Source organism: Lethenteron reissneri, chromosome 5, assembly GCF_015708825.2.
Source record: "Lethenteron reissneri isolate LAM-NWPU_2019-01 chromosome 5, ASM1570882v1, whole genome shotgun sequence".
Taxonomy (NCBI): Eukaryota; Metazoa; Chordata; class Hyperoartia; order Petromyzontiformes; family Petromyzontidae; genus Lethenteron; species Lethenteron reissneri.
Window position 1 is genome coordinate 5,658,457 of NC_083783.1, and position 27,757 is coordinate 5,686,213.

The following is a 27,757-nucleotide window of genomic DNA, read 5'->3' on the forward strand; positions in this document are numbered from 1 at the left end:
GATCAAAGAGTTTATGTAACAAACACTGACGAATAACGTGAGCGAACATTTACAATTCTGCAACCTCCCTCCCTCCCCGCCCTCCACCCACCCACCCCAAATTCAATTCCTGATTAAGCTCCCAGCACGTGGAACGAAACGTCTAACATGAAGCCGGACAACAGCTGTGGTGGTGCTGGTGGTGGTGGTGGTGCTGGTAGTGCTGGTGGTGGTGGTGGTGCTGGTGGTGGTGCTGTTGGTGGTGGTGCTGGTGGTGGTGCTGGTGGTGGTGGTGCTGGTGGTGGTGCTGGTGGTGGTGCTGGTAGTGCTGGTGGTGGTGCTGGTAGCGCTGGTGGTGGTGGTGGTGCTGGTGGTAGTGCTGTTGGTGGTGGTGCTGGTGGTGGTGCTGGTGGTGGTGCTGGTGGTGGTGCTTGTGGTGGTGCTGGTGGTGCTGGTGGTAGTGGTGGTGATGGTGCTGGTGGTGCTGGTGGTCGTGCTGCTGGTGGTGCTGGTGGTGGTGCTGGTGGTGGTGCTGGTGGTGCTGGTGGTGCTGGTGGTGGTGTTGGTAGTGCTGGTGGTGGTGGTGGTGGTGCTGGTGGTGCTGTTGGTGGTGGTGCTGGTGGTGGTGCTGGTGGTGGTGCTGCTGGTGGTGCTGGTGGTGGTGCTGGTAGTGCTGGTGGTGGTAGTGGTGCTGGTGGTAGTGCTGTTGGTGGTGGTGCTGGTGGTGGTGCTGGTGGTGGTGCTGGTGGTGCTTGTGGTGGTGCTGGTGGTGCTGGTGGTGGTGGTAGTGGTGGTGATGGTGCTGGTGGTGCTGGTGGTGGTGCTGCTGGTGGTGCTGGTGGTGGTGGTGCTGGTGGTGCTGGTGGTGCTGGTGGTGATGGTGCTGGTGGTGCTGGTGGTGGTGCTGCTGGTGGTGCTGGTGGTGGTGGTGGTGGTGGTGCTGGTGGTGGTGGTGCTGGTGGTGGTGGTGGTGCTGGTGGTGTTGGTGGTGGTGCTGGTGGTAGTGCTGGTGGTGTTGGTGCTGGTGGTGCTGGTGGTGGTGCTGGTGGTGCTAGTGGTGGTGCTGGTGACGGCGTCACTCGCCACTGACGTGAGCCGAGCAAGGAATAGACGTCGGGGCCGCCACCTGTTCGATCTCGATGCAGTCGCCGTTTGCGCTTCGTGTGTTTTTCTCCTTGCGTGCTCCCGCTGTGGTGAATGTGGCGGCCTCTAGCGGCTGCTGGGAGGGGGGGGGGTCGAACCCAATAATCGATCCACATACGCAACCGGCACTCACCAATGTGTCCAAGTGATGGTGACGACGACGATGATGATGCTGATGGTGACGATGCTGATGATGATGCTGATGATGACGATGATGATGATGCTGATGATGGTGACGATGCTGATGATGATGCTGATGGTGACGATGATGATGCTGATGGTGACGATGATGATGCTGATGGTGACGATGATGATGATGACGATGATGATGGTGATGATGGTGACGATGATGCTGATGACGATGATGCTGATGATGATGCTGATGGTGACGATGATGATACTGATGGTGACGATGATGATGCTGATGGTGACGATGATGATGATGGTGATGATGGTGACGATGATGCTGATGGTGATGATGCTGATGATGATGCTGATGGTGACGATGCTGATGATGATGCTGATGGTGATGATGCTGATGGTGACGATGATGGTGATGATGCTGATGGTGATGCTGCTGATGGTGATGGTGATGCTGCTGATGGTGATGATGATGCTGATGGTAATGATGGTGATGCTGCTGATGGTGATGATGATGCTGATGGTGACGATGATGCTGATGATGTATGTTTACCCCGAGCTCGCAGCACGGACCCGTGCGTACAGAGTTGGGGGCGGGTGGGGGAGGGGTTGCGCGGGGGGGGGGCGAGATGCGCTTCAGTGACGTCATTGAGGGGGAGCCACGCGTCCTGTCGAGAGGCGGGGCGGGGGTGATCGTCGCTGTGGACAGAGGGGAGGGGGGTGGACAGAGGGGAGGGGGGTGGACAGAGGGGAGGGGGGGGTGGAAAGCGAGAGGGAGAGAGAGGATGGGGTTGTGGCCTGCAGAGGAGGAGGTTGTGGCTGGAGAGAGACTGGAGGAGGTTGTGGATAGCGAGAGAGGAAAGATGTTGTGGCTGGAGAGAGAGGCATGGATACGAGGTTGTGGCTGCAAAGGGACGGCGGGAGGAGGCGATTGTGGCTGGAGAGAGATAGAAGGAAGTGGGTGGCTGTAGAGAGGAAAGATTTTGTGGCTGGAGAGAGACAGGAGGAGGTTGTGGATAGCGAGAGAGGAAAGATGTTGTGGCTGAAGAGAGGCAGGGATACGAGGTTGTGGCTGCAAAGGGACGGCGGGAAAGAGGAGATTGTGGCTGGAGAGAAATAGAAGGGGGTGGGTGGCTGTAGAGAGGAAAGATGTTGTGGCTGTAGAGAGGAAAGATGTTGTGGCTGGAGAGAGACAGGAGGAGGTTGTGGCTGAGAGAGAGAGAGAGGAGGCGGTTGTGGCTGGAGAGAGGGAGGGGATGGGAGTTCGACTCGCTCTCTCACTCTGCGCACACACGGGTGGACAGCCGGGGCGGGCTGGGTGGCGGGGTGGGTGGGTGGTGGTGGTGTGCGTATTGGTGGGGGTGAGCGGGCATGCCGGAATGAACTGGGCTGGGCTTGCTATGGGAGGTTGGGCTACGTTACAGCAGCAATGCATGCGGGCGTTGGTGCATGAGTGGTGGTGGTGGGGGGGGGAGAGATGAGTTGGGGGGGGGAGGAGGAGTGGGGGGGGCGTGACGTGCGCACCACGTTATCGGGGCAGCCCAACGCGGCTCGTGCTGCGGTGATTCTATTTGAGCTGCGAGCGAGGCGACGAGCTGGGCAGTCGGTGGGCGAGTCGAGATCACGCGGCACGGAGAGAGAGACAGCGAGAGAGACAGAGAGAGAGAGAAGCAGCAGAGAGAGACCAAGCCGCGCGCAGTGGCTGGAGCGAGGTGGTGAGGTTATCGAAGGGGACATTACCGCAACCTTCTTTGCTTTGATCGGCACTCGAATCATCTTGGTCGTCTTGCAGCACCACCGTCGTCTGCAAAGTCGTCGTCGTCGTCATCCACCACCACCACTCCTCCGGCGTCTGAGACCCACGGATGTGTTGCCGTGGGAAGCTCTCGGTGAAGAGTGTCCCGTGCTCCGTTCGCAGAAGCAACAGCGGCTGCTGATTTATCTCCGAAGCCTCAAGAGCTGAGCGGAAGACTCAACGTTTGTTTATTTTCTTTGCAAACATATTCGAGATATACTAGCCCAAGCATTTGTAGTTGAAAAGTAGACCTCGTGCGTTTTTTTGTTATTTTTTTTTTGCACCAAGTCGCAGCAAAGCGAGACACACCGATTCGCAGTCCTGCCCTCCCCCCCTGCAATCGTTAGCGAAGTTACCCGGACGTCGCGGCTACTTTACTTTCTCACTCTCTCCTCCCATCCTCTTACATTTGACTTTTGATTCCGGATTTCTGCGTGTGTTGGGAGTGGGGGGGGGCAAGAAGGAGCGTGCTACGGAAAACGCCAAGAAGCCCTTTAATCGAGTGTTCCAACCCACCCCATACGAAGACGAAAAAAACCCAACAACTCCTGAGTCGGATCTTCGGAGCAAAAGAGGGACCCCCATCCCCTCCCTTCACGGTGAGTACCGCAACCTTCCACGTCCCTGCACCACCACGCCGACTTGCACGCTTGCTCGGACGAAAGCCACCCCGACGGCGCCGTGCCCTGCTCGTTTTGGCGTGGGAGAGGTCTCGTTCGGGGCCGGTGAGCTCGGGGCTGGCAAAGGCGAGCGAGCGTAGAGCCGCATCTGTGCGCGCGCGAATTCGAGATCCTCTGCTGATCCGACTTGAAAACGTGGGTGTGCTAACCGCTGCGCCACCGCTCCGTTACCCATTCCCCCCCCCCCAACGCCAACGTGGACATTGCGTCGCAATGCGACCCTGACTGATGACTTTATTCGAGGAACTAGTCGATTATATTTCACGGTGGTGGTGATCGTAATGTGATCGGCTCTAATGTAGGACGCGGGCAGGTTGTAGTATTGTAACCGGAGCGGTGGTGACCATCGGCATAGTAAGAACTAGGCTAGCGAGAAATGTCCTTTATTTTACCCAGGGAAAACCTCCCAGGGTGCCAAGTCTCAGGAGAGTACTGCTGCAATTGGGGATGCTCGGTCAATTCCGTTGATGTGAGTTTGGCTTCACGTGGCAAGAGACACGGAGATATGGGCTGACACTCTATAAACTAAAATACAATTTTTTAACCAAATGAGGCCCACTGAGCTATAGCGTGGCTCTTTTTCAGAAGCGACTTGGCCACAAATGATTGTTCAACGAAGTGGCTGATCGTGTGGACATTTATAGCCTGCAAATGTTCTAAACGCGTGACGTTGATTCGAAATGTTGGAGGGGGGGAAAAAAACGGAGGACCCGGAGACAAATCCACGCGACCACAGGGAGCGAGAGAGAGAGACACGCAAACTCCAAATATACAGACATCAGGGTCTATGATCGAACCCACGACCTCTTGCATACCAGGCGAGGTCGTTAACATCTCGCCACCGTGGCACCCCCACTGGAAAACTCTCCGCGCAGATAGTTTCGATTAAAGAACACGGTTCTACATTCGATATATATCATCGCCACCTCGCGGCGCGAAGGTCTGCATGCGATAACATTTCATTTCCAGGCAGTCCGTCAATCTTAACAGCGATGCTCGCCAGGTTGCAACCCTGCTTAGGTTTCCGCGTGTTGCTCGCAGCAAATCGATAGCGCCAGCTGCGCGCGTTATCACGCATGTTCCCACAGCGATGTGAAATCGATTACTTTTGATGATAGGATCATAAATACATCAATTTTGTTCAGTTCGCCACGTAACGGGGGACTAGGTGAAGCCCTGTTGCGGCAGCAGCGGTGAGCGCACTGCGCTAAGAACCTGCACAGGCAGCGATCCGACCGAGTGAAATCCTATACCCGCTCAGAGCTATTTGCATCGGCGGCTCGGGATATATGAACCAGGATCTGGTCACTCTCCAGCCCGCCCCGACACCATCCCTTGCACACACGCACGCGCGTACCAGCGCGGTGAAGTATGGTCAAACATCCTCCACGACCGGTAACGCCGTGGGGATGAATTCCCTTCATCCAGCAGTGGATCGACAAGGGACTGTAAATAATTGTTACCTTTTTTGGGGGAGGGTTTGTTTAAAACGGCAAACTAGAACTCTGGTTACCGGCAACACGATGGATGTGAGGTGTGGCGAGCGGGCATTGTCGGGAAGACGCAGGCTGTTGACGAAGAAGAAAAAAGAATTCACAATTTCACGAGCAAGTGAAATATAAATTCCAGCCATTCTCAATCCACCGATGGGTGAAGTTAGACCTCCCCCATGTCTTGCCGCTACGGTGAAGGCGGGAGAGTTGATCATACTTCACCATGCTGGCAAAAGGGGCATGTGGGTGGGGTGAGTGCCCTGATCTGCTCTGATATAAACTCGCCGCTACTGCTGACGTTACAGCCGCAACCGGGAAATGTTGAACTCGTTTGTGGGCCGGGTTGGTGACTACAAATGCGCTAACCACTTGGCCCACCGCTCCCCCTCCCCTCCACTTGATATACACGATACTAAATCGACTTGCGCGCACTTTGGACTGCCCCTAAGACCACTACCACCGCCGCCACCACCTGTGCAGGGCAAGCGCTAGCAGTTGAAGTGCAAATTGCTGATGCGGTCATTGACCAAGAATACCTTCCCGACAGCTGGAGAAAGGTTTTTATTTTAGATGTCATCGCCACTGGGGGGATATTGAACGCGCACACGCGTGTAGCAGAACGGTGAGAGATTGTTGAGGCTTGCCGGAGGCCTGAAATCCAGCAGTGGATTGATCATGATGATGATAATGATGATTGCTACGTGCAGCTCGTTATTGCCAAACCACTGTCGGTGTTGTATATTCTCTCCCCGCCTTTGTCGGGCGTTGCGGTTATTTTTGACCATACTTCACCACGCTGGTCGGTGAATGCGGCGTGCGAGGCGTGGATGTGGACGCATAGAAGTGGAGTACAGCAAATGATGTTTTAGAGTCGATGGGACATTACCCTGGAAACTGTCCGATGGCAATGCCACGTTTGCTTATGCTGTGGTTCTTTCGGTAAAGTCACGGGGATAGAAAAAATAATAACAATTAATGAATAAAAAATAAAGTGAAAAAATAATAATAAAACGTTTGCTTCTGTAAAAAAAATAATTGTTGATCCACTGCTGAATGAAGCCCCCCCCCCCACACACGCCCATCTCATGGGGGGGTTCTTTAACCATACTTCACCACGCTGGTCAGTGCCGGTTGGTTGAGGAGGGCGGGCGGGCGGGAGGGGGGGGGTAGAGGAGGGGGCCCGCTGTGAACGGGGCCAATTTCACCCACCCACTGAAGCCAGCCGCTGCCGGGAATTGAACTCAGGTGGCGGTCCAGCTGTTGCGCAACTGCGCGTGTTTACACTGAGCGGTCACCATGAGATAATGTAATAAATAAATATGTCCTTTGTATCTTCACGTTAAATATACATTATTCTTGTTCAGCCTCTCGGTCTATTTGCCTTCCGGCTTTCTTATAATCGTGATTTAGTATTGTTTAAGCAAACCTCGGGGGGGGGGGCAGTTTTCAACGTGCTCTTAGGCTGTGGGGGGCTGTGGGGGGCGGTGGTGCAGCGGTTAGCGCGCTGCGCTACGAACCTGGCGACCCGGGTTCGATTTCCGCTCAACGGCCAACACCCAGTGACGATTATCTGAACCGGTCCTGGGCCTCCCCTAGGTCGACTCAGCCTAAAATGAGATACCTGGTGCGATGTGTGAGCATCGCCACTGGGGAGACAAAGGCGGCCGGGCGTGGTGTTGGCCACCCCATCCCCTCGTGTGCCGTGCCGGCCTTCATAGGTGCTCGCTCACAGCACTTGCCCCTACCGTCTGTTAATGCTATACGGGGGGATCTTTATCTTTTTTGTAGCCGTGGGGGGGGGGGGGGGGTTGATTAGTGACAGCCGTGGTGGGGGGGGGGGGTCCCTTGTCTTACTTGTGAAGTGACTGACTCGGGTCGTGGTGGAAGTGTGATGCTGCATCGTTCGCCACCCGTGCAGGCGATTTAACTCACGCTGCTGCGTACAATTGCAGGTGAAGTTGTTTTCGCGTGCTTGCGAGTGCGTGTTGTTACCACCACCCGTACAACTTTATTCGAGGCACGTTCACGCGTTGATCATCTGGGTGGCATGATACAGGGTGGCAGGACGGGGGGGGGGGGATATTAGCAATGGTCCCCCGCTGTTATGGGACGTCAATTATCTCTGGAGCGGCCTTGCTGCACGGGGGGCTACGTACGGTGCGAAAAAAGTTCAACATACTTACAACTTAAACTAAACTACATTTTTATTTTATTTTACAAGCTAAGGCCCACCGAGCTATCTAGCTCTATTCTTAGAAGCCTGTCACAAACGGATAGCCCAGATTAAGTGGCTTATCACGTGGGAATTCATAGCACACAAGTCGAAGACTCTAAACTTTGCGTGACGTTAATCTCTAAAAAATGTGGAGGGCAAAAAGCGGACGACCCCGGAGAGAGACGCCGCAAACTCCAAACACACAGCAGCAGCAGGAAGTCGGGGGTTCGGGATCGAGCCCACGAACCTCCTGTATACCAGGCGAGGGAGTCAACATCTCCAACGTGCATGGCAGCGGCCCGTGTCCGGGTCAGTTGCGAAGCGTCGGGACCTCTGCCGGGAGTCGCGACTTGTGCAGCCCTCGCGTCTCTGCTGCCCAGCCTGCCCCAGCCTGCCCCAGCCTCGGTGTTGTGTTTGATATCTTGACGTGCTAAAGCGACGCACCATCCCCACAATACCCCGGGCACCCCATTTAAAACCGTGCGTCTCGTCCAGTGGCCCTCGATCACTTTTGCTCCTGCGCCCCCCCCCCAATAATCGACTCCCCAGCCCCCCCCACTCATAGCATCGTGTGTGTTTCGTCGCCGAAAGGTGACGGCCGAACGAGCCCCCCCCGACACAAGCCCCCGGGGTTGGCGAACAACGATTTGAGAACTGCAGGGCTTTGTCATAGGCATTTATTAATTTGGAAGATTCGTTTTTTTGTTTAGGGGGGTGGGAGTGGTGGGGGGGAGGCGAAGAGCCTACTGGACATCTGTGAAAAAGGATATTTTATAGCTCATCGGATTCCTCCAGTACAAATATTCTGGTTCTGCCAATTTCGGGAGGGTCACCGCAACTCGGCGAGCGACGCTCGCGCGCGCCCTTAAAGGCGCACTTCCAAAAGCTGCCTCTGCTTCCGCAGCAGCATATGGCTTTTATATTCATATAAATATCTTTCGGGCATTAACCGCACATAATCCGTCCAGATTTATAGAAAGGACGTAGTCAAGAGTTTTATTTATTTATTTCTACGATGATCAGAAGCTGGCGTTACCCCGAGAAAGAAATAAACGCGAACCTCATGCGAGAACAAACTAAATAAATATTCCACCGACTAAGAATTTGTGAATGCAAAGCACGTGCCCAAGATTATCTCACACGGGAGATCGAGCGGGACAAACGACCTTTTTTTTAGTACCAGGTGTCATCGCCGTTAATCACTCTTTAACAGCCCGCGGAGATCAGTAAATATACTTATTCATGAGCCCTTTGCCCAAGTACTTGCAGCGAAACAGCAATCACCACCGACCACGACAACCAACAGTGCAATATTCGCACGGTTGGCTACGTACGGTGCAAACGAAGTTCAACGTACCTACATGCAAGAGCTAAAGGCGCAGCACTGCAATTCCTTGCTTTACGCCACTGCTGACGGAAGGAACTCCACTAGAGGGGGGCTCTAAAGACCCCCCTCCCCATTCAGGGTATGTTTTGGCCTACTTTTAATAAACGCTGGAAGAGGTGGCAGTCACCCACACTTTACCACACCACACACGCGGGATCGACATGCCGTGGTGGGCAGACGCGATGTGATTGAATAAAGTTGCACCATTGTTTCAACTGCCCGACTAATAATACAAGTTCCACGACGTTTCGGGCGCAACACGAGCGTCCGTCATCAGGTGGGAAAACTTTGATTTATTTTATTTTATATACCCACGTGACTTTACCGAAAGAACCAGAGAATGTATGGATTCCTGCAGTCACGAAAGCTTCAAATCAAGAATACACATTGCTTTGCCCTAGCAAAGCCTACGTCTTCAGACGAGTCAAAGATTCCCCGTATAGCCTTAAGAGACTGTTGGGGCAAGTGCTGTTAATGAGCAAACTTATGAAGGCTGCCACGGCACGAGCGGTGACCAGCACCACGCCTAGCCGCCTTTGTCTCCCTTGTGGCGATGTTTACACGTCGCACCTGGTACTCATTTGAGGCCGAGTCGACCTAGGGGAGACGCAGGACCGATTCAGCTGCTACACCACCGCTCCCCACAAGACTCGTGACGTAGCCAGGGTCAACTCCACTTCGCTTCCGAGATCTGACGAGATATGGCGAACACATGGCGCCAATATGTTAACTACCTCGCCTGGTATACAGGAGGTCGTGGGTTCGATCCCGACCCTGACGCCCGCTGTATATTTGGAGTTTGCGTGTCTCTCATCATCACAGTAGCTACGAGATGTTATCTACCTCGCCTGGTATGCAGGAGGTCGTGGATTCGATCCCGACCATGACGCCTGCTGCTGTATATTTGAAGTTTGCGTGCCTCTCTCTCTCATCATCATCACAGTAGCTACGAGATGTTAATTACCTCGCCTGGTATGCAGGAGGTCGTGGATTCGATCCCGACCCTGACGCCTGCTGTATATTTGGAGTTTGCGTGTCTCTCTCTCATCATCACGGTGGCTAGGAGATGTTAACTGCCTCGCCTGGTATGCAGGAGTTCATGGATTTGATCCCGACCCTGACGCCTGCTGTATATTTTGGAGTTTGCGTGTCTCTCTCTCTCTCTCTCCGTGGATTTTTCTCGGGGTCCTCCGGTTTTTCCCTCCACATTTCGAAACACGCGTTTTCAGAATTGGGCTGCTTCTATAAACTTCTGCATGCTGAGCCACTTCGTTCAGATGTCATTTGTGGCCACGTCGCTTACTGAAGAAGAGCTATATAGCTCGGTGGGCCTTACCTGGTAAATATATTGTAATAATATTACATTTTATTGGTCCCACTTGCTGTACTGCCACCGCTTGGCCACCTCGTGTGTACAGCCCCAGCAGTGGTTGGGAGTTTCACGAATCTACGTGTGATCCACCAACGCTTGAGCTCTCAGTTTTCGATAGTTTTGTTGTCAAATCACGATTGCTACGCCCAGGCCACCAGACTCAAAACGCCAAGCGGCCAGCAACTAGCAGCACTATTGAAGGTGTTATTGAAAAGAGTCAATATGTTCCTTGAACTGAGCGAGGTTATTTTAAGAACCTGGCAAATGAGACGATGATGCGAGGTGGGGATTCCGCAGTGGAGCGGTGAGAGAGAGCGAGAGAGCAGTGAAGTGACCTGCACCGCGGCGAGTGGATGGTTGATGCGAGTGAATGAGTAAGGGGGCGGGTGAGTGGTAGGTGAGTTCATGGTTGAGTGTGCGGGTGAGTGGTAGGTGAGTTCATGGTTGAGTGTGCGGGTGAGTGGGTCCATACAGGGGGGGGGGGGGGCTCGGGGCGAACCCCACCGTGTGGGCCCCCCAACGCCTTCAAACTAAACCGAAACGATTACATCTGACACAGCGATGTCGAAGCGCTGTTCCCCCAAAACGCGGGGCCCGGGGCGGTCTCCCCGATTCGCCATACTCTTCGGGACGGCTCTGTGCGTACGTCAGTGTGTTGTCAGTCTGGTTAGACCCGAGTGCTCAACATGCCGTAGGTGTAGTAACAGTCTGTGAGCAGAACACCGCAACTGCCCGCGGAGAAGTACGGTCAAACAATCCCCTTGTTCCACGCCGAGTAGATGGAGGCCTCTCATCCGGCAGCAGATCGACAAGGAGGTCATCATCGTGATCACCGTCGAGTAACGTGAAGGACAAATAAAAAATTACCACGTGCTAAATCATGGCACGTGGACCTGGGTGTGAGTCACGGGGCGGCTGTGGTTTTTCACGGACACTGAGCGGTGGCGCAGTGGTTAGCGCGCAGCGCTGTGAACATTCGGGCCAACCCAATTCAATTCCCCTCCCCGTTGCCCACCCCCCCCCGATCGGTCTGTGTTTATCTTGTACGCAACTCCACGTGCGTTTTTTAGGCTGGCTCAGCATTTATCTGGGACCGCTGGAACAGAGCCAAGTCACCAAGGACGAGTATATTAATCACATCTCAATGACGGGCAGCTGTTCACAGCTGACCACAAAAAAAATGTTTTTGCATGTCCATGACTATTCCTGCCCATCGCAATCGGTAGCGGATGATGGCCTCCCCCCAAATCCTCCGCTTTCTCACTTCGCTAAGGATCCTAGCTAGCGCCGTCGATGATGCACACGAGCCGATTTCAATTCATGGCTCCATCTCCACGGGGTTGAACGTTCTCTCGGCCGCTTTCTGGTCCCATCCGCCGTCGCTTTCATCGTAATTCCTAAAAAGAGATAAAGGGGCAGCCCTGGAATATCTTGCTCCACGCCGCTGCTGGGGAGCTCAAGAGAGGCACTCTGGAGGGTGCTTTTGGTCTACTCTTCCACGCTGGTCAGCGGCGGGAGTGGCCACACTTTGCCCCCACCGCACGCGAAATTCCGATGGGATTGTGGTTACGCGCCCGTAAATAATGGCAAGTGCTGTCGGGCGAATTTTTAAGGAAGTTGCTCATTGTTTGAATTGCCACGCCGTGAGATCGAACAAAACCGTCAATGCAACAACCACGGCTTCATCAACTAAAATAAACTCTTTTTTATTTGACCAGGTAAGGCCCACTGAGCTATGTAGCTCTTTTCCAGAGACGACCCTGGCCACGAATGATAGCTCAAACCAAGTGGCTTATCGCGTGGACATGTATAGCAGCCGAATAATGAATCCAAGGTAACAGCGGGATACAAATACAAAAGACCCGCATGCATCACAATTAGCATACTTATCTGCGTCACTTGAGCGACGGTCGCACACATATCCGAGCAATCGCGTGCGTGCCAAGATTACTCAAATGCCGCGTGTGCATACGTTAAATGAATAATTCGCCGAAACACCGTCATAAATTCCCGCCGAAGATTGGGGGGGGGGGGATCTAGCCAAGGCCGCTGGGTGTGTCTGCGTCATGCTAATGTGGTGTTGGTGGTTGGCCGACCTTCAAAGCAAACAAGTATAACCCGTAAAAACAAAGTTTTTCACTATAAATTCTTTATATGCGTGGCGGCTAGAGTCATCTCGTCCTCTGGCTTGAGATGGCTGCCACCTATGGGTCAGATGATTGCATGGCAGCATTAAGCAATTGGTAATTAAATATAATATTTTTGTCCTAAAAAGTGTAAAATTTTGGGAAAAATTTTTTCACGAACATTAATTGTCACGCACAACGAGTCTGTGTGTCAGCTCGATTGGATCACGGGAAGTGGGTTAAAAAACGACCGAAAGATTTGCACGGTCGTAAGCGCGCAAGCAAGTGAACTTAATATAAAGGATTTAAAAATACTCTGTCGAGTGAATTTCTGCCCACGTGGTCACCGAGGCATCGCTGCTCACTCGCCTCTTTGCTCCCCACATGCATTGCCAGCGGTGAGTTTATCTGCAGCACAGACACTGTTTGACTTACCCCATAAAGCGGTAGGAATTTTATCGATCCCCCACCCCACCCCCCAGGGAAAGATGATGATGATGGGCATTTCAAAAGAGCAGATGCTAAGCATTTTAACTCACGTCTCCGCCTACACGTTCAGGTCATGATTTTATAGAGCATGTGCAGGGAGAGAGAGACCACTGGTGAATAAATGCCTCTCCACGCCGTGTCGGTGATGGGGAGGTAGTGTTTGACAAGACACTAAAATATACACTATTATTTAACTTTACCAGGTAACGCCCACTGAGATAGATAGCTCTGATTAAGCAGCGACCAGGCCACAAATGATAGCTCAACGAAGTGGCTTATCGTCACGTGGTAATGTATAGCAGCCAAATGCTCTAAACGCGTGATGTTTCCAAACGTGGAGGTGAAAAACCGGAGGATCCCGGAGAAAAATCCACGCGACCACGGGGCAGGAGAGAGAGAGAGACACGCAAACTCCAAATACACAGCAGCAGGCGTCAGGGTCGGGATCGAACCCAGCACACGTTCCCGCATTCACCAACCCGCACCACCAAGCGTGGTGAAAAGCGCGGGTTGATGAAGGCGGGGAGCATGGGAGTACAGCACAACAAGGCTGTGTGCTGCGCTGTCATCTGCGTATATCTGCTGGCGACTTAACCCCGCGGCAGCCTATAACACCTGTTAGCTTCCGCAGCCCGTCATGTTCGAGCGCTCTGCGTGTGATGTTTACCCGAACGTAGGCCTTAGGGGTTAAATGCATTGAACGCAAACGGTGTAACTAATACCTCGTGTACTTTTACTGTCAGATGTACCCGTCTTTAATTTAGGTGAGTACTGTCCCACGCCTTTCGTAACGAATTCTGACCCCGTGCCACGACGAGAGGGCTTCAGCGGAGAGACAGAGAGAGAGAGAGATCGTGTGGCTTTGCTGTTCCTCCGCCGTCGACGCAACGCAGGCTACAGAGGACTGTGTGGTCCATCGTTTGGGTTGAATGGCCACAATAGCACGATGGCTTATCTTGAATGCATCTCTATAATCCCTATGGGCCTCTGTGCCTCTGTGCGTTTCCATGTATCCCTATGTCTCTGTATTTCTATGGGCGTCTACGAAACTCCGCGTCTCCGTGAATTTCTACGGGTCTCTATGAATCTGTGTGTGCCTCTGTGCGCTCAATATGTGGCTCATAGTTTGGGTTGCATGGCCACGACAGCACTGATATACTAATTCGAATGCAAACATGACGCAAAAATAATATTCGTAACAATACACAACTCTGCCCGTTGGCAATCCACTGCTGGATGCGATGATGCCACCATAATCGACATCACAGTTGTGCACAATCTCATCAGGAACCCCCCTTCCACCGCCCTTCACCGTCCGTGCCATCGGCTCCCTGCCCCTGTCCATTGAGTCGACTTTCATCTCCCAAGCGAACGCGTCCTTCCCTAGCCCATGCACCTGTCACAGAGCCCAGTGCAATTGCGAAAGATACAGCACAGAAGATCCCCTTGGGTTTTGATCTTCTACGAAGCTCGTGGTACACCCTAAACCGCATCCGCTGCACAAAACCACGGCAGCAGTAGATGCGGGATACCCTGGTGGTGATGATGATGCAGCACAAATGTTAGATGTGAAACTCTCCAGTAGCGTGGGTCATCCAGAAGAGACGGCGGTGCAACGCGTAACGACCCAAATGCCTCCCGATCCACAAACACGGAGGAGACATCGCAGCGACACACGACTCCGCTTGCTGCTCCTGCTGCTGCTGACGCGGTTGTCTGCGCTTTGGCCACCACGAGTGTGACATTGCAGTGGGTGCTCTGCATCTACATCAGCCATATGAAGAAGTACGACGAGACATACGTTTTGTTGTCTGACACACGTGTTTTCTCTCGGGTTTTTTGCAGCGCTACTCTGCCCATTGCATCGTCGTCTCTTTCTCTCTCTCTCGATGATTCTGCTGCGTACTTTGAAATCTCGACCGGGGGGTATTAGCGATGACGCTGTCGTGGACATAATGCTTCTGCGTGCGCAAGCGTTGTCAGTACAGTGCAGCTATTTGCGTGACAGACGAAAAAGGGGCTCTTACGTAATTCCCAGCCAGTGCCATTCAACTCTCCAGCACCCCACCCACCCACGTGCCCCCCACCCACCTACCCACGTGCCCCCCACCCACCCACGTGCCCCTCCACCCACCCACGTGCCCCCTCGCCCCCCACCCACCCACGTGCCCCCCACCCACCCACGTGCCCCCCACCCACGTGCCCCCCACCCACGTGCCCCCACCCACCCACGTGCCCCCCACCCACCCACGTGCCCCCCACCCACCCACGTGCCCCCTCGCCCCCCACCCACGTGCCCCCCACCCACCCACGTGCCCCCACCCACGTGCCCCCCACCCACCCACGTGCCCCCCCACCCACCCACGTGCCCCCCACCCACGTGCCCCTACCCACCCACGTGCCCCCCACCCACGTGCCCCCCACCACTCGCTCCTTCCAATGTAATCTCGTCGCATTGCCACTGCTACGCGCGCATGCCGCAGCGGCAGCGGCGTCGCTTTGGGGCACTGCAATTGCAGCGCAGAGGTCGGCACGCACGGGTCGATCTCCCGTTGCGGCAGTGCAGAAAAAGTTTTTGGCTCTTTCTTGCAGGGGCAATTGCTCGCGCACGCTGTAAGAAATTGCCTCGAGTAATTTATCTGACTGGTGGACTGACAAATTCACATTCTCGTGATGTAGATATTTTTGTCATTATGACTTCGTCATCATCATCAGCAGCATCGCCTTCGTCGTCAGCCATGATCAATCCACTGCTGGATGAAGGCCTCCCCCAAACCGCTGTCCACCCACCTCTCTCCCAGCACGTGCCTGGCCACGAGGAGGTGGCATTAATATCGCCAGCGCGTTCGGCACGTGGCAGTGAATTCGATATTTCGATGATTGCGTTTCGATGAGTATTTGCGAGAGTTGGACTCTGCTAAGAGTGCGAGAGCACGTGCGGCCATTGTTGTATATCCACTGCTGGATGGCTGCCCCCCCACTTCCACTCCTATTAGAGTCTTCAGGGGGGGTATTTGACCATACTTCACCACGCTGGTCAGTGCGAGTTTAATGTGATTGGGGAGCGGTGGCGCAGTGGTTAGCGACCTGCGCTTCGAACAACCTGCCACCCGAGTTCGATTTCCCGCTCACGGCCACCAACATCGGTGACGATTATCTGCGCCGGCACTGGGCCTCCCCTAGGTCGACTCAGCCATAAATGAGTACCTGGGTACGATGCGTAAACATCGGCACTCGGGAGACAAAGGCGGCCGGCCGTGGTGCTGGCCACCCACCCCTTCGTGTGCAGTGTTGACCTTCGTAGGTGTTCGCTAACAGCACTTGCCCCAGCAGTACGGTCAGGCTATATGGGTATCTTTGTATTTTAGTTTTTTTTATAACAACGACCGCTGTTCACCACTTAGTGGCGGTGACGTCGCCACGGCGCTTGTGCCAGGCTAGGTGCACTTTTGAGGCCACGTGAAGAAGGCCCGCTGGCAGGAGGTCACGGGACAGACCCACCAGGTCGACTGATGGAGATGACTGACCACCAACTGTGCTCCCAACTCGCTGCGTTTTCGCCGTCCATTTACACACGCGCACACGTGTACATCGCTGGACATGTTTACCACGGGCGTGATGGTTGAGGGTTATTTTAGCAAAGCAATACACCTTAATGTGCAAATGAGCTTGAATTGTACTTAATTAGCCCATAGGTAACCCGCCCACGACCCAAAGTGGCAACTCCGGAGCACGATTTAATAACATCAAGTGCTTGTGTACTATGCTCATAATGGGCGAATGCAATGTTTGGGTGGCGTGATGTGTAAAACGACAACACGAAGTTAATTGTAACAAATGTCACACCAGCCTCAACTCACAGCAGCGCACTGCCATTCACATGCACGGCAATTGCCTGGGAACAAAAATTATTTGCCCCTCGTGACTGCTGGCGGAAAGGGCCTTCAACTGCAGGGAGCTCTGGCGATAAGATGATTGTATTTTTAAAATTGGGTGCAATTGTGAACAAAAGCCATATCTCAGACGTGAGTCCGTGTCTCGTCGGCTTACTAAATTGGGTTCACTGCAACTCAAAGACTCGGTCTCTAGAAGGATTGTGGTGAAGTCAGGAGATATCACGTGTGTATGTGTGTGTTCGGCATTGTGAAGGCCCAAAGACCAGAATCGGTAATCTCGCCGACAATGTCTTCATCGCAGAGTTCCATATGCGCACAGCTGAGTGAAGGGAGCTTTTGTCCAGAGAGCAGTGTTCCTGGAACTGGACAAGAACATCTTTTATATGGGGGTGAAATACGTGTAAATGTGTAATCAGAGAACACCGCCTTGTATATCTATGATGAAGAAAGTCCGCCGACTCGCTGATAACTTAACGAGTAACCACGATAGACTATATACACTTGGGTAACTTAAATAGCTCTATTCTGAGACAACACAATTCTAGCCTTCCAAGGCTGCAAGGTGCCCAACTCCAGGATGATGAAGACCATCCGCAATTCCCCCACAACAGTAGCCCAGAGCCCAGAGGTCGCAACCGGGTACCCGATACCCGTACCATACCCGATACCCGTACCCTACCCGATACCCGGCTACCCGTACCCGGCCGGGTAGCCGTTTGCGTACGGGTAGCCGTTTGCGACCCTGGTGCGGCCGGGTTTGGGTACGGGTAAGCCGTGAGTCACTGGTGAGTAACCGTTTGTCACTCATTTCGGGTAGGGAGCGGGTACCCGGCCGGGTACGGGTACCCGTTTGCGACCCTGGTGCGGCCGGGTACGGGTAAGGAATCAAAACCCGTTTGTGACCTCTGCCAGAGCCCCCCGCCTGCCCCCGTGTCTGTCTCTGTCCTTATTACAATTCACAACCGTTGGGTCCGCGTGCTTGCCCTCACGTGACCCTGTCAACCGCTTAGTCCCATCAATCATTATTAGCGACCACTTGGGTACCGCATTGCCCTAACGTGACCCCAGTCCGTTTCCGGCACGTTAATTAGTAACCATGGCCACGGGGAGTACGACTGTCCCTGCATCACCCCGTGCTGTCCTTACAAAGGCTCCGTCCCAGCAGTAGCCACAGCCGTACCAACCTTAACAAAAAACAAATCCTCAACCATTATACAGTATATACAAGGTCGGGTCTCTTGGGATTTCTCTTTATTTGATATAGCAATCGTGCTGTGACCGTTCCACCTGAAGACGGAAGCTTGTGTTGCCTCCGAAACGTCGTGATTTTTATTATTTCATTTCTATTATTACTTTATTAATTTTTAATAAATTTTTTTACCTACGTGACTGTACCGAAAAAACCTAAGAGTATTAATCCTTGCAGTCACGAAAGCTTCAAATCTAGAATTATTTCGTTGAGGATTGCTTTATCACGTTGGTTTAGACGTCACGGAACAACTTTATAGACTGTTTTGTTAATGAGGTAAGGGCCCACGAAGCTGTTGCATAACTCGTTTTGCAGAAGCGACCTGGCCACGAATTGTAGCTCAACGAAGTGGCTTGTCGTCATGGTGTGGAAATTAGCAGCACGTTGATTCTAAATGTGTTGGGAAATATCGGAGGACCCGGAGAAAAATCCACGTGCGAAAATGCATTAGGGTCGGGATCGAACCCACGACCTCCTGTATACCAGGCGAGGTAGTTAACATCTCCTAGCCACCGTGATGATGAGAGAGAGAGACACAAACTCCAAATATACAGCAGGCGTCAGGGTCGGGATCGAACCCACGACCTCCTGTATACCAGGCGAGGTAGTTAACATCTAGCCACCGTGATGATGAGAGACACAAATTCCAAATATACAGCAGGCGTCAGGGTCGGGATTGAACCCACGACCTCCTGCATACCAGGCGAGGTAGTTAACATCTAGCCACCGTGATGATGAGAGAGAGACACAAATTCCAAATATACAGCGGGCGTCAGGGTCGGGATCGAACCCACGACTTCCTGTATACCAGGCGAGGTAGTTAACATCTCCCAGTCACCGTGGCACCCTAAGACAAGCTGGGATTCGGTCCCACGCTATACCCCACTGCACAGGGTGGTCCAGATGTCTTATGATCCCCAATTGATTGACCCCTAATATGTGTTTTTATTCCTTTGAACATTAATTTTTGTTTAAAGTAAAAATTTCTGTAAAAAATATGAATACTCTTTGGTTCTTTCGGTAAAGTCACGTAGGTATATAATAAAATGTTAGTATGGATTCCTGCAGTGACGAAAGCTTCAAATCAAGATTGAAAAAATATGAAGTTTTTAGAGAATTAAATGGGGGGGGGAGGGGGGGTCACAAGACATCTGGACCACGTGTACCACAGCCTGCCGATCGATGCGTTACTTCCGCTGGGTGGACGGAGCTTGATAGTTTAATAATTAATCTGTACCACGCTGTCTCGAACCGCTCGAGATGACTGGATGATATTTACAGGTGCCCGTGTACAGAGAGATGGAGAGATGCCGTACGAAATGAATATGGAGGAATTATAGATGAATCTAAAATGTATTGAAAGCACTCTCTTCAAGATACGGAGGCTATCCCGTTATTGACAATATGCTGTTGAGAACGACATCTAAGGGGGGGGAGGGGGCAGCATTAGAAATCAGTGGGATATTTGTAAACGTATCGGCGTGTTATCAATCCCTGGGGGGGAGGGTGGAGGTGGGATTTGACCATACCTCACCACGCTGCTCAGTGCGGATTGGTGAATAATTTAGTGGGACCCAGGACCCGCTTCGGAAATCACTCACCACCACTCATTTATGGCGATCGTGTTCGGCGTGGCCCGGGAATCCAACTCAGGTGAGCGGCTCGGCTCGCGCACTAACCGCCTAACCACTGCGCCACCGCTCCACCGCAAACTGCGCCGCATACAGGCCACGAAATTATTCAACACATTCCAATGGCAGCGCGTAATTGTTAATTGCTCGGCATGCCCCGGGTCTGTGTGTGTGTGCGTGGCAGTGACTCACGCGTTTTGGCTAATAGGGCCCTGGCTGCTCTAAATTCACCAGCGGGCTGAGCTATTAGCGGGCGCGTTAGCGCCGATGAGCTTCAAAAACGCCGACGCCTTGACGCGTGGCCACTTCTTGTTGACGCGTGGCCACTTCTTGTGGACGCGTAAAAGCGCGCGGTCAAAATCCACTGCTGGATGAGTTCGAGGGCCCCTCCGCACGCCGCGCGGGTCGCTCCGTGAGCGGCTATTTGACCCCGAAATACGTCGCAGCATCGCCGGTTCTCACCGTAGGGTCGGTGAAGGCGGTGAAGGATTTACGTGGGAGCATAGAAGTAGAGTACAATGGATGTTTCTGGCGATGTTCGCCGATTGCCCCAATAACACGTTGCGCCGTGACCTCTGATCCCTGTTATGCACGGTTAAATAAAAACAAGCAAACTAAAATATATCAACGAGAAAAAAATAAGAACAGCAACTACGGTCATCGTCCGAAACGTCACCTATCATTATACAAAAAAAAACATACCTAATAAGTTCTAATTCTTGGTTTGACGAGTTGACCTTCTGCCGCTGTGCAGTTATAATTCGCGTGGACGCGTAACGTCGCCGCGTTCATAAAGCAATGCGCAGGCAGCAGCATCGTCAGCGGTGGTGGTGATAATAGCAGCTGAGTCGGTTGGCGGGCGTCAGCTCAATACAATGCATAATCACCGGGCGTGCCCGCTCGCCTATTGTGGCTTTGTGTGACGGCACAAAGCTCCTCCGCACTCCACGCACACACCTCGACCGTTGGCGCAAACGCGCGCTTACGAAATTCACACCTTTGGCCATGATCGGCGAGCACCCATCATGGAGGCCCACGTCCTTCGAGACGAGGAAGAGGACGTGGAGCAGTGCCGGTGTGGTGCAGTGTGGCCGAGCGGCTTATCAGGCACCTTGGTCTCCCCCAGCGTCAGACTGTTCCAACCCTGTGGATGTAAGAAGGCCAGGCTGCTTTATTAACACTGAAGCCCTGACAATCGTTTTATTTTTATGTTATGAAAGTGGTACATTTCGATGTTCTTTGGGTGTTTCGGTGAAGCCAAGTGGGTAGATAAAATAATCAAAATCACGACGTTTCGATTGCAACACAAGCAATCGTCGTCCGGTGAAAAAAGAGGACATTTAGCTTTGAAAGTCGCGCATGAGTTCGTGTGTGTTTAACCCCGCCGCGTACATCCGTGGGGTTGGTCAGTGTGCAGTCCACTCACGATGGATGGGAACGGAGAAGGGACACGGGGAAGGGAAGAGAGAAGAGGAGGATTGGGAAAATGAATGGAGAGACAAGAGCGTAGGGTCAGGAGAGGTGAGGATGTGAGGATGTTGATTTTATGTGAGGATTTTTATTTGACTTTCATTCATTTGAACCCATCTACGTGACTTTACCGAAAGACCCAAAGAATAGCAAGAGGATACATCAGGGCCTCGACGCTGCAGCTGCTGCACGGAGCCGCGTCTGTTTTCACAGGGGGCGGAGTGGAGGGATTCAGAGTAGCGGTTGGCTTCACCTGAGTCACGTGATTTACGGGGAAGGTTCAGCTGATTTCGCTATTTATCGATGTTTGCACGGTCGCGCAGGATACCCATTCATATCGAGATCGATGACGGCCTGCGTAGGGTGGGGGCACAGGCCCCTCCCCCCGCTTCCCACGCACGGACGGCATCGGCGCTTAAATCATCGTCACCATTGGCAGCTGTGCACGGCGCCTCGAGCAGGTGACGCTGGGGCGGATGAGCGAGGGGACATCGCCCGCTCGACTGCTCTTCGCCGGGGGGACGGGGGGGGGGTGCAGCTCGTGCTCTGGGCCTGGTATTGAGGGTCACGCTCGCGACGAAAGCAGAAGTCGACACTGGAACGGAGGGGGGGGATGCGCCAGATTTTGCACGTGGGTCTTGTGACCCTGGAAGGATGAGTCGTCGTCATCAACATCATTGAAATATCTAGATTGAAAACGTATTTCCTTCGACCAGCTTTTTGTTTTATAGTGCGCTGTCCTTCCCGCGCACCTCCAAATCGCACGGTTGGCTACGTACGGTGCGAACGAAGTTGAACGTGAATTCGTCAGCATCGGCAGATCGCCCGTGGTTTTGACGAATCTCCGTTACTCGCCGCCGCTGATGCTACATGCAGTCGTGCATACTCAGTTCAGGCTGATTCGACCTAGGGGAGCTTTTGACGTCACTCACCACGAATGTTAGCCATGGCCGGGAATCGAACTCACGTTTGCTGGATTCGAAGGGCCGTGCGCTAAACACCGCTCCACCATGGCCTGTGATTAACCCGCGGTCGTAGGAGCTACGCAAGTTGCAAATCATGGATTGTGTCATTTCACATCAATCCTCTACAGAGACATTCATTGCCCCCACCATCACCTCGCCCGACCGGCCTTCACAGTTTTAAGTGCTGGAGAATTTCCCGGCACACTCGCGCGGATGAACTCTCCCTCGCAAACTCCCCGGGGGCATATGTCTCCCACGTGCTAACGCGGAATTCCATTCATTTTACACAACTGTTTGCAACTGTCAACTCAACAGAAAACCGAGAGGAAATTTCCATAACCTGCACGCCCCTCCTCCCCCGTACCCCCCCTCCTCCACCGCCATAAGATGAGCATGGTGAACATTTTTGATCGTGCTTTTTTTGGCTGTTTTGTACCGAGATCAAATGTCACAGGTTGTACGCACGTCATCATTAATGCCATATAGGCCTCGTGGTTTTTCCTTGCGGTCACAGTGAGCCCTGGGCTCAGCTCTGTAAGAAATTGGCTCGAGTAATTTCTCTGACTGGTGGACTGCTACGCGCGCATCCGCAGCGGCGGCGTCGTCGCTTTTGGGCATTGCAATTGCAGCGCAGAGGTCGGCACGCACGGGTCGATCTCCCGTTGCGGCAGTGCAGAAAAAAGTTTTTGGCTCTTTCTTGCAGGGGCAATTGCTCGCGCACGCTGTAAGAAATTGGCTCGAGTAATTTCTCTTGACTGGTGGACTGACAAATTAACATTCTTGTGATGTAGATATTTTTTTCATTATGACTTCATGATCATCATCAGCATCACCTTCATCGTCAGCTATGATCAATCCACTGCTGGATGAAGGCCTCCGCCAAACCGCTGTCCACCCATCTCTCTCCCAGCACGTTCCTGCCCACGAGCTGATTTCATTGCTTACGGGAATGCTCACCCCGTCAAATAATAATTTACGCATTCAATGCGTGCGGAATCGTGTGAGGATGATTCTGCCTGTGCCGCAATCCAACGACGACAAGAGATAAAGAGAGCAAACGATCAAAAGAGCAAATTTTAAAGTTGCTCTCGTTGGCTGTTGAGTCAATTCCATGAAGAAAACAAGACGCACTATGACGCTATGGACGAGAGAGGGGGCCTCCTTCACACCGTGCCAGTTGTGGTGGCCTCAATTGACCATACTTCACCACGCTGGTTCGGGGCGGGTTCATGAAAGCCGGGGGGAGGGCGGGGGGGGGAATGGATGTAGGGACATAGAGGTTTGGTACAATAAGTGAATTGGCCGCACTGCACTCTGACAACGTGTCGCCTACAGCAGCCTACAACATCAGAGTGCAGCGCCACGTTAAATACGCACTACAATGACAAGAGTTTAAAGCGATTTGAAGCATGTTTTTTGTGGGGGGGGGGGGGGCAGAGCTTTGTGACATATTTGAAGGGGGGGTGGGTCTGACTTTTTGTGACGCCGTGTGACGAGGGGGGGGGGTGTCAAAAATCGTCAAAAATCGCGTGACGTCATTTATGGACGGCCCCTAAACTCCACCAACCGCTACCCCACCACGACCCCAGACCTCCCCCAGAGTCCCCCAGAGCCCCCAGCTCGGGCTCTGTGCAATGTCAATTGCTCAATGAAGCATGAACTGCGCAATTGCAGACGGGCTTTGGTGTCAACACTGGCAACAGCGAGTAAATAAATAATGGGCGACGTTTCGGGCAATGATGCTTTTTCATGCGCTGAGTTTTTGTGTATGTGATTCGTGCTTTATGGCTCATGCACCCACTTGCAGCATATCAGAATACAACACGCTGATGTGCACAACACACGATATACACAACACACGGTATACACAACACACGGTATACACAACACACGATATACACTACACGATATACACAACACACGATACACAACGTACAATATACACAACGCACGATATACACAACACACGGTATACACAACACACGGTATACACAGCACACGATATACACAACACACGATCTACACAACACACGATATACACAACACGATACACACAGACCTATGTACACAACACGTGTTTGCTGCGGTGGTAGTTGTTAGAGTCTGATGCTACGAGGTGTATGCTGTGGGTCGGGTAAATAGTGGGGGGTGGAGGAGAGGGGGTGGGAGGAGGCAGAGTGGGGGGGCTGGAGGGGAGGGTGTAGGGGGATGAAGGGGAGGGGTGGGAGGGGGTGTGGAAAGGGGGGAGGGGTGGGGGCAATGAAGGGGAAAGGGGGGGACTGAAGAAGGGGAGGGGTGGGGGGATGAAGGGGAGGGGTGGGGGGATGAAGAGGAGGGGTGGGGGGATGAAGGGGAGGGGTGGGGGGATGAAGGGGAGGGGTAGTGGGATGAAGGGGAGTGGTGGGGGGATGAAGGGGAGGGGTGGGGGGATGAAGAGGAGGGGTGGGGGGATGAAGGGGAGGGGTGGGGGGATGAAGGGGAGGGGTGGGGGGATGAAGGGGAGGGGTGAGGGGATGAAGAGGAGGGGTGGGGGGATGAAGGGGAGGGGTGGGGGGATGAAGGGGAGGGGTGGGGGGATGAAGGGGAGGGGTGTGTAGGGGGATGCAGGGGAGGGGTGGGAGGGGTTGTGGAAGGGGGAGGGGTGTGTAGGGGGATGAAGGGGAGGGGTAGAAGGAGGCGTGGCCTAAGTTGTCCCTTTAATCTTGTGGGGGGGGGGGTGGGCAACCATCGGCCCCTTCCACCCCGCGCAGCGTCGTCACCACGAGGGAGGAGCGAGCGAGTGAGCGCGCAGCTATTTAAAGGGACGGCCGCTACCGCCGCAGCAGCTGCTGCCGCATCTTCGGAGCGCGCGTGTTCACACCCACCCTCCGTCTACGCTTGTGTCCTCTTTTCCACACACCAACCGCACCCGTGCCGTGCCGTGCCGTCACCGTAGGTCGAGTTCCAATGGCCGCAGCGAGTGAGCAGCAGTCGCGGCGTTTCAGCGTGCTGGGCTGGGAGCAGGTGGAGCGTCTGGACGCCGTGCTGGACCAGAAGGTTCCCATTCACGGCAGGGGGAATTTTCCCACGCTCGAGGTATGGCGGCAGTACACACACACACACTACATACTGTACACACACTGTCTACTGTACACACACTGTATATTGTACACACACTGTCTACTGTACACACACACACTAGCTAATGTACACACACACTACCTACTGCACACACACACTACCTACTGTACACACACACTACCTACTGTGCACATTGTACACACACTACCTACTGTACACACACACTACCTACTGTACACACACTACCTACTGTACACACACTACCTACTGTACACACACACTACCTACTGTGCACATTGTACACACACTACCTACTGTACACACACTACCTACTGTACACGCACTACCTACTGTACACACACACTACCTACTGTGCACATTGTACACACACTACCTACTGTACACACACACTACCTACTGCACACACACTACCTACTGTACACACACACTACCTACTGTGCACATTGTACACACACTACCTACTGTACACACACACTACCTACTGCACACACACTACCTACTGTACACACACACTACCTACTGTGCACATTGTACACACACTACCTACTGTACACACACTACCTACTGTACACACACTACCTACTGTACACACACACTACCTACTGTGCACATTGTACACACACTACCTACTGTACACACACACTACCTACTGCACACACACTACCTACTGTACACACACACTACCTACTGTGCACATTGTACACACACTACCTACTGTACACACACTACCTACTGTACACACACTACCTACTGTACACACACTACCTACTGTACACACACACTACCTACTGTGCACATTGTACACACACTACCTACTGTACACACACACTACCTACTGTACACACACTACCTACTGTACACACACACTACCTACTGTGCACATTGTACACACACTACCTACTGTACACACACTACCTACTGTACACACACTACCTACTGTACACACACACTACCTACTGTGCACATTGTACACACACTACCTACTGTACACACACACTACCTACTGCACACACACTACCTACTGTACACACACACTACCTACTGTGCACATTGTACACACACTACCTACTGTACACACACTACCTACTGTACACGCACTAGCTACTGTACACGCACACTACCTACTGTGCACATTGTACACACACTACCTACTGTACACACACTACCTACTGTACACGCACTACCTACTGTACACGCACTACCTACTGTACACGCACTACCCACTGTACACACGTACTACCCACTGTACACACGCACTACCCACTGTACACACGCACTACCCACTGTACACACGCACTACCCACTGTACACACGCACTACCCACTGTACACACGCACTACCCACTGTACACACGCACTACCCACTGTACACACGCACTACCTACTGTACACACACACGCACTACATACTGTACACACACTACCCACTGTACACACGTTACTTGTACACCAACCTAGCACTTGCCCTACAGTCTGTTGGCCTACACAGGGGAGCTTTGTATTTGTTTCCCCACGTGGTCTAGACTCTCTAGAGAACGCGTCGGTGTGTGGTGCATGTGGTGTGTGATGCATGTGGTGTGTGGTGCAGTGTGTGATGCATGCGGTGTGTGGTGCATGTGGTGCAGTGTGTGATGCATGTGGTGCAGTGTGTGATGCATGTGGTGCGGTGTGTGATGCATGCGGCGCGGTGCGTAAACATCGCCACTGGGGAGACAAAGGCGGCCGGGCGTGGTTCTGGCCACCCACCCCCTCGTGTGCCGCGCCGGCCTTCAAAGGTGCTCCCTGACAGCACTTGCCCCTAGAGTCTGTCGAGGCTACACGGGGGATCTTTGTCTTTGTTCCAGTATGATCATGCGTGCGTGTGTGTATGCGTATCTGTCTTCCCGTACGTGACCTAAACAATTCTCTATCTGAATCTGCGTCTCTTCCTCCGGGGTCATCAGCGGCGCGTGCAGCGCAACCTACGACTTTGTTTCGTGCGTGCGGGCAGTGCTGTGGCCAGGAGCTTCAATACCAATGTCGAGGTCTGCCAGCCACGACGAGAGAGGAGAGAGGGCTTCAGGAGAGAGTTGTTTTGCCTGCCTCGAACTACAGCGGTGTTGCTGTCTAACTTTATGATTAAAAACGAATTCCTACGATTGATCACGGGGCGAATTGCTTACTCGGTACCATCACATGAACAGGCAGAGAGAGACATTTAATTGTGGTGTTGGTGGCAGCATTCGACGCGCACGCATTACGACACTCTAGCCTGCAACAGGCACGGATGGATATCACCAGTTGCGAAATCTCGTTTCATCCCATCTAGCGCATCCACCATGGATTGTGCAGGGCAATGGGGATGTTGCTGACATTTTCACCACCGGCGCAATCCGCTGTTGTGTTGGGGCACGCAACCCGGGCAGAGGGAACTCGCCTGTTATCATCAGCTGGCAGGCCTGCGGCAAAGTTTTGAAAGTGAAATTGCCATGCGGCATTGCATCTCAACCAAACTATTCAATTTAATTTTGCCAGGTAAGGCCCCACCTGAGGTTTCTAGCTCTTTTTCACAAGAGACCTGGCCCACAGATTGATAGCGACGTGGCTTAATCGCGCGGACATTGATAGCAGCCAAATACTCTGAACACGTGGTTGATTCTTCTCGATG

At 53.1% G+C, this 27,757-nt stretch overlaps 1 protein-coding gene across 2 annotated transcripts in view; it reads left to right on the plus strand.

Moving 5' to 3' along the window:
• Positions 1 to 2,846: 2,846 nt before the first annotated feature.
• LOC133351515 (terminal nucleotidyltransferase 5C-like) overlaps positions 2,847 to 27,757 on the plus strand; it is a 41,173-nt gene continuing 16,262 nt past the window's right edge. Inside the window, exons 1-2 of one of the 2 annotated variants that reach the window (XM_061566781.1) lie at positions 2,847 to 3,657; positions 24,967 to 25,106. In XM_061566781.1, the coding sequence (XP_061422765.1) occupies positions 24,978 to 25,106 (129 nt within the window). In that variant the 5' untranslated portion in view covers positions 2,847 to 3,657; positions 24,967 to 24,977. Of the gene's footprint in view, positions 3,658 to 24,874; positions 25,107 to 27,757 lie in introns of those variants that run through there. The other variant, XM_061566791.1, reaches the window with a different exon arrangement.